The sequence below is a fragment of the Chroicocephalus ridibundus genome, chromosome 7 (assembly GCF_963924245.1).
Source record: "Chroicocephalus ridibundus chromosome 7, bChrRid1.1, whole genome shotgun sequence".
Taxonomy (NCBI): Eukaryota; Metazoa; Chordata; class Aves; order Charadriiformes; family Laridae; genus Chroicocephalus; species Chroicocephalus ridibundus.
This window is the reverse complement of record NC_086290.1, coordinates 49,675,358-49,683,176: the sequence shown is the minus strand read 5'-3', so window position 1 is coordinate 49,683,176 and position 7,819 is coordinate 49,675,358. Positions and strand designations below refer to the sequence as shown.

The window sequence follows — 7,819 nt, the reverse complement described above, 5'->3', positions numbered from 1 at the left end:
GAACATTGACCCTGAAGCTACCTTCTAATAGAATTGGAACTGAATTGTCTCTACGGTAAAAGCTCCCTTACATGACATAACAAATCATTACTTCAACATTAATTTTCTTCAAAAGGTTGTTTACCCACATGGTACCTCATTAAATCTGTGATGCTAGAGCATAAACAGTTCAGATCTGGAACTCAAGGCCCTCTTGAGAAACCTGGAGGATTGATGACTCGCTAATGGCAGCAATGATAAAACCACGGCAAAAATGAGCACTTCAAGCCACGTCGTTGCCCAGAAGAGCAACAACAGCACCCGGTGAGCAGAATGGAGAATTCTAGCCTTGAGATGTTCACTGCGGGTTGAAGGCAGACCGCTCTCTAGGTAAAGACTCTGCCTAGAGACAAACCCTCCCACAGGCCCGCTGAGAGGGGGGCTCTAACGTGAGCTCAGCCAGTGGCTTAGACATTATAAAACCTCCACAGAAAGAAGCTGCAGAGAAACAGATTTCGTAAGTTCTGTTGTTCATACTTAGCTTAATTTCAATTCTGTTGGCACATCCTAGCGCTAATACAGTGATTTTAAAAATCACTTACATTGAATTCTAACTTAAAATATTTAGTAGTTAGAAAAGCAGTAATCTCTGTTGAGTAACCTCAAAATGTCAAATAGTAATTTCTGCTTGATTTTTTTAAGTACAGAGCCCTTGTTTTATGTCCAAAGCATGAAATTGCTTACCAAAATGAGTAGTTCTTAAGGTTTTTCCTCCAACCAACTTTGCAATGTCTTGGTCCAAACCAATTCCACATTTGGAAAAGATTTCTGCACCCATTTTATAACAAGTCCCTCATGTCTGGAAGATCAGTTACATTTAATCTACCGGTGTCCTGCAGAAATTCGGTTGCTATTGCTTTGGGGCAGTCAGAACTATGAGAAATACTCTCTTAAAATGTCCTCCTGACTTACCTACCAGAGGATGGGTCACATGGCTGGTTTATAATATCCAGATAACATTGACAAAATGCTGTATTACTGTTAGAAGGAATGTTCTTTTTTTGGTTAGGAAACAAGCCTATAAAATGTAGTCGTAAGGATGTTATCTTCATTCCTATGCTGGATCACATTGGAACTAGCATTGCATATGTGACTCTTTTCTTTCTTTTTTCAGATGGTGAAATCTTGCAGATTTTTGGAGACCGCTACATAAAGGGCGGTAAGTAAAGTTTTCAGAGGTTCATTTGTTTTCCTTGCAAAGTTTTCGGAGTGCACTAACTGATGTGAAATTGAACTTTGGTCATTTAAAAAATACACTGCAGTTTGTACTTTGATTTCTGAGTACTTTGACTTCTGCCACTTTAAAGTTCGAAGTGAGCTGCAGTACACCCCAAGACAGCACAGCAACTTGAAAAGGGAAGATTTCTTCCTTTACTATATTCAGAGTTTTTATTTGTATACTGAAATCTCTGAACATTCTTTCCAACTACAGATAATATATGCCCTGCTACCTTAAAACCAGCAGGAGGTACATACAGTGATAAGCGCTTGTTACGGACAGGAATTAAAATCTGATCTATGCGTTTCTCTGTAACACTGTTATGGGGAAAATGCTCCCTCTGAGCACTATACATTTCCCTCGTGAAACTGATGGAACTAAATTTCTTAGGAAACTGAAAATTTAGAATTATCAGCATTTGTCCAAGGGATTTCATATCGGTATCTAAACATGGACGCGAGATGAGGAATCCTGTCACCATGCGTTTGAGAGCGATGAATGAGAATTCCCACCAGGAACTCTTTACCCTGGGCGAACGCGGCTCCGAGGCGGCCACCGCGGCGGGCGGCCAGAACGGCTGCTCCCCCGGCCCCCACCTGCCCCTGACGGACGGGCCCGAGACCCGCCCTAGGCCCACCTGAGGCCCGCTCGAGGCCTGCCCTAGGCCCGCCTCCCGCGGGCGCACGCCCCGCCCCGCCCCGCCCCGCCCGGAGCCGCGGCCCGGCCCGCTGCCGGGCAACCGCCGCCGCCTTCCCAGCGTGCCTCAGCGCAGCTTCCCGCCGGGCTTCCGTCCGCGGCCGGCCCCGCCGCCATATCGTGCCCGGGCGAGAGGCGCAGCCCGGGGGGCCGCCATGGAGACAGGTGAGGGGTGGCGGTAGCCGCGGCCTCCCGGGCGCTCGAAGCGCCGGGCCCTCGAAGCGCCGGGCCCGGCGGCACCGCGCGGCGAGGGGCGGGCAGGCCGGGCGCGGCGCTGGGCGGGTTCTGAGCCCGCGTCCGCGGAGAAGGTGGCTCGGGGCAAGGGCCTGGTGCCTGCCCGCCCGCGGTCCCTCCTGTGTCCGCCCTGGCCCGGCCGTCCCCGGGCCCCCTTTGCTCCGGGAGAGACTGGCGGCCCTCGTCCGTCTCCTCCCTCGGCCATGGGCGGGAGGCAGCGGGAGGGCACCCGACGGCGCAGCCGTCGTTGTAGAACTAAATTCTGCCTTCCCGAAACTTCAGTTGCCTTTGCCGTGGATGGCACCCCGGCTTCGCTTTTGACTTTTGCCCTTGATTCAGGAATCGGAGCTGCGAGGCTGAGAGCACGAGGCGTTCTGCCAATCTCAATCTGTCCTTCGTCTTTATTCCTGAGGAAAGCACTGGTTTTCACTGTTCTCCGTGAGCCCTGGGCTAGTCACTGTGTCTGGATGGCTCTTTAGTAAAAGGAAAGCATGTTTAGACGTGGCCTTCTCAGAAGCACGTACGCCTGGGATTACGGTCTGTCGATGACCGCACTGGGCAGTCGAAGTTGGCCTCGCCAACCTGTGGTGGTGGGCTCCGAGGGCAGGCCTTGGGGACTGAGAGCCCGTCTTCCATCGACACGGGTTTGTGATGTGTTCGTGATGGTTAAGGCTTATGTGTTCTTATTGTTACACATGTTCTTGGCTTGCATTCTACTGCTCTTGTATCCTCACCTCAAGTTTCTTGTTTTCTTAAGGACATGGCCATTTCTCTGTAGTATGGAAATGCTCTGAGGTATGAGATGGAGTCACTAAAAGTACTAAAGGCAGCGTGGGCAATTTAAACAGATTAAAAATGACTGTCTAGTAGTTTGTAAAAAATAATTTTAAATGTAGAATCATCATTTACATGGATTATTTTTTTCCTGTCAGGGTCCCCTAGAGCTTATTTTCTCAATGAAATATTGAATAGTTTTCAAAGTTAGCACAAATATAGGGGATATGGTGAAAATAGGTGAGGATAAATCTGTAATAACCAACATGGATTAAATAACACTGTTTACACCAATAGTGAAGAGAGATGTTTTTCTAGAATACAGTGACACTGAAGAAGAAAAATAGTAAAATTAAGGTATTTTGATGGAGTGATTCTAAAAATAAGAAAGTCAGTTGATATTCCTGTCTTTTGGTGTGGTAGCCTCTGGCTTGTATAGTCATGGGCATAAATGCAGAAATTACGTGAATTTCTTAATCGCTGCTGCAGGCAAAACCTGTCGGTACACGGCTTTGATTTGATACTGTGTTCAAGCAAGCAGGCTGTTCTTCCATTTTCACCTCTCAAGATGGGACTGTTTGGTAGAATTTCAGAATAGTTCATATTCAAAGGAGCCTTTGGAGATCATCTAGTGCAACCTCCTGCTCAAAGCAGGGTCAACTAGACTGGATTGCCCAGGACCTTGTCTAGTGAGATCTTCCGTATCTGTAAAGATGGAGATTTCACAGCCTCTGTGGGCAACATGTTCCTACAATCAGTCACCTTAACAGAAAAAAAAAAAAAAAAAAAAAAAAAAAAAAAAAAAGCAGGCCCCCCCCCAACCCACAAACAAGTAAACAAAACCCCCCACAAACCCTCAAAATTATGTTTAAAAGGGATTTCTTTTATTTCAGTCTGTGCCTGTTGCCTTTTGTCTTTTCTCTGGGCACCACTGAGAAGAGTTTGATTCTGTCTTCATTCCCTCATATCACATATTTATACACATTGATAAGATCATCCTCCAGCCTTTTGTTCTCAGAGCTGAACAGTCCCAGCTCTCTCAGCCTCTCTTCCTATGTTGGAAGTTCCAGTCCCTTAATTATCTTTCTGTCCCTTTGCTGGACTTGCTTCTATGTATCCATGTCTTTCTTGTCCTGGGGAGCCCATAACTGGATGCAGCCCACCAGATGAGGTCCCACCAGTGCTGAAGGATCACCTCCCTTGACCTGCTGGCAATGCTCTTCCTAATGCAGCCCAGGATGCTGTTGAGCTGCTGCAGTGGCTCATTGCAGGTCATATTCAACTTGCCCACCACCCCCCCAGGTCCTTTTCTGCAAAGCTGCTTTTCAGAAGGTTGTCCCCGAGCCTCTGCTGTTGCACGGAGTTATTCCTCCCCAGGTGCAGGACTTTGCATTTCACTTTGTTGTACTTCATGAGATTCCTGTTGGCCCATTCCTCCAGCATGTTGAGGTCCCTCTGAAGGGCTGCACAACCCTCCTATATTTCAGCCACTTCTCCAGTTTTATGTGATCTGCAAACTTGGTGTGTGAGCACTCCGTCACATTGTCTAGGTTGTTAACAAAAATGTCAAACAGCACTGGGTCCCGTATCAACCCCAACAGTATACCACTAGTGATTGGCATACACTCTACTGTGAGAGCACTGCCATATTCTCACTAGTGTACTATATCAAGATACCTTTCTGCAAAAAAAAAAAAATAATGCTGCCTTGCACTACTTTTAAAAATACATACAACTAGAATTTACATAAAACAGCCCACAACAGTGGGCTGTTGGCGGTTCCCTGTACACACTCCCTGTACAAATATTCCAGACCCTTTGCTTTGCCCTTTTCTTTCACTCTAAACAAAGTGTCAGTGGGAATTCCTCCATTCTTTGCACTTGCTTGGCTGTTAAAAAAAAAAAATCAAAACAGCATGTCTATTAATGCATGCCCAACACTGATTCATGTAATGAAGGCTTTGCTAAATGAATCCGTATTTATTATGGGGCGTTACTGCTTTTTCTCCTGTTTAAACATGTTATCTCTATTTGTATGACTCAAACTGAGAAAATTACTTTCAATTCTGTTGTGTGGGTCCAATTCTTACTGTTTTTCTCGTATATCAGATGACACAGGAAATCGACTTCGGTTCCAGCTGGAGTTGGAGTTTGTTCAATGTCTGGCAAATCCAAATTACCTCAACTGTGAGTACTTAAATATCAGGATCCTGAGGAATGAATATAGTTTGATGGTGTTTATTATTACTGGTAGTGTTAAACAGGGAGAGAGAGAGCTAAACAAAGAAAAGGGAATGGGTCTTACAACATAAGGTAGTCTGCAATAATTTAATTTTTCTAGATTTCTAATAGGTGGGGCTTTTAAAATGCAAAATGTTTTATTGGTTGAAATGAAAAAAAAATGCATCTGTCTGGTGAAGGGAAAAAAAAAAGATCAAGTCTATGGTTAAAAAGTAATGTCAAGTTAACAGCGTTCCTTTATCTGAAAACAGAATTTTACTAATGTTAATAATAGTTTCAGATGCTATACTGAATCCCCTGGCAATTTTGATGCTACAGTCAAAACTTTCTGTTTCAAAAAGCTGTTTTGTTCCTTGCTGATGTACGAAAGATACCTATCGTAGCAGAGATGAGAGTAGTTTATTATGCCTAGTATGTTGACATAAAATGTATTTTTCCCTGTTTTTTGTTTTTTCATTTTGAATTGTCAAAATTTGATTGTAATGATTTTAAGTTTTGACTAAAGTGTGTCTTTGTATAGTTTTGTGAATACATTGTCTTTAAGTTTGGTAGATTTTTTTTCACGCATCTATAACTGACAATTCCTTATTTGTCATTTTATTTCAGTTCTTGCACAGAGAGGCTACTTCAAAGACAAAGCTTTTGTAAATTATCTTAAATATTTACTTTATTGGAAAGAACCTGAATATGCAAAATACCTGAAGTAAGTGTTAAAATCACTTGGGTTTCTGCGTTTTAATGATTAGATGTTTATCTTCAGTTATGTGTTGTACAGCAGCGTGTCAGTATTGGATTTCTGCCTGTAACCTTACCTTTGTCCTCCTTGCTGTGTTTAAATGCAACATAAATTTTCCTGTTTCCAACAGGAACAGTCTAGATATAGTAATAGACAAAATTATAAAACTTGTCTTTCATGAGTTGTGTGTGTAACCTTCCTTTTGCAGCCTGTATCTGCACTTTACCGTTTGTTTAAAATAGAGCTATTGAACATTATGGTACAGAACTGCTTCAGTTAGGCCCAGTAAGTACATTTTAAAAGTGATTTTTGCATTACACGAAACAAAGGGTGACTTTACATTTTTGTGAGTGTGCAAAATCCTTCAAATTTTGGGAGAACAGTTCTTGGTTATGTTCTTTAAATGAGCTCTGGAAACAGATATGGTAGTTGTTATATATTTGTTTTAGTAAAATCTAGCCCCTGGAAAAGGTCCTCTAAGCAAGCATGTATATATCCATTTATAAACTACTATAGGATTCCTTGTTTCCTAGCCTGAAGTTATTAAGTTACAGTGTGTGGAATACGTAGTCTGAAGTGGTTCGATACTTAAGTAAAGTGTATACATGATAAAACTAAAGTAACGAACTGCAGAATTACTGGAGACTCCTGTTTTAGTGTATCTTGTAAAAACCTGCATTAAAGTATGTTTATTTTTAATCCAGGTATCCTCAATGCTTGCATATGTTAGAGCTGCTCCAGTATGAACATTTCCGCAAAGAACTGGTAAATGCTCAGTGTGCTAAATTTATTGATGAGCAACAGATTCTTCACTGGCAGCACTATTCCCGGAAAAGAATGCGCCTCCAGCAAGCACTTGCAGAGCAGCAGCAACAAAACAACACCTCTGTAAAATGAGAAATGCTTGGAAGAGTGATGATAAGGTGTACTTTCTGTCAGTTGAAGGATTTACAAGAGAGGAATGAACCCTTTTGTAGGTTTGGCTCTAGGTGTGTGTACATTTGATTTATCAAGTGACTGTTGTTTCTTCTTTTGTCAACTTTTTTAAAGATACAAGACTGATAAACACCTATTTCTGCCATTTATTTTGTAGCATGGACAATTTTGTAAGAGCATTACTTACTTTAGTTATTGATTCCTCTTGATTTTAAAAACAAACGATAGTTTTGAGGGCACTGACATTTAAGTATCTAACACAAAGTGTAGCTTAGAAGTTTGTAGGAGGCGTTTTCCCTGGAGAATAATGATGCGTCTCAAAGTGTGGCTAAGAACTCCCTCTTGTACTACTTTTTACAGCTGCAGAATGAGCAAAGCTGAAGTGACGATATTGTACAAAATCTAAATGGTGGATTTTTGCCGTGAAACAAAGCTGAGTTATTACTTGTCATTTGTTTACCTGGTAGTCATTGTTGCTGGGGGACTTAAAACGTTTTAGAGGTGGAAATCGAAGTGTGATGAGACAAGGACTGCAGGAGTGGCGCAGAGATAACTAACAATGAACTTTGCAAGGCTTACTTTAACCTTGGTTTTCTACCAGTGAAACAGTGGCAGCTCTTAGGTGCCTCTACAGTATGTGTAGTGAAAACAATTTATGTTACAAAAAAGGGTAAATGGTTGCAGTATTGAAGAAGCATTGCCATTTATTCCTGTATAGTTCTTCTTGTAAGACAGCAGATCTTGGCAACTGTCAGGGATTTAATTTTCATATTTTTTTATATTATATTCATGCTGCATTCATGTTGTATTTCATATCCTTGTAGGAGCAGGTACTGCAACTGTTAACCCTTAACATGATCAGTGACGCCAGCACTGTCAGCCTTCGGCTTACCATACTCAGACTGAACAGATAAGCCATTAAACATCTCTGGCACTGAAAATTT

At 42.5% G+C, this 7,819-nt stretch overlaps 1 protein-coding gene across 2 annotated transcripts; it reads left to right on the top strand.

Moving 5' to 3' along the window:
- Positions 1–1,980: 1,980 nt before the first annotated feature.
- On the top strand, positions 1,981–7,324 carry MED31 (mediator complex subunit 31). 2 transcript variants are annotated; one of them, XM_063340619.1, is made up of 4 exons: positions 1,981–2,119; positions 5,072–5,149; positions 5,810–5,906; positions 6,644–7,324. In XM_063340619.1, the coding sequence occupies exons 1-4, from the start codon at positions 2,110–2,112 to the stop codon at positions 6,834–6,836; spliced, it is 378 nt and encodes a 125-aa protein (XP_063196689.1). In that variant the 5' UTR covers positions 1,981–2,109; the 3' UTR covers positions 6,837–7,324. The 2 variants fall into 2 exon arrangements, with proteins under 2 accessions (XP_063196689.1, XP_063196688.1); XM_063340618.1 differs by lacking the exon at positions 1,981–2,119 and adding an exon at positions 3,856–4,339.
- Positions 7,325–7,819: the final 495 nt, after the last annotated feature.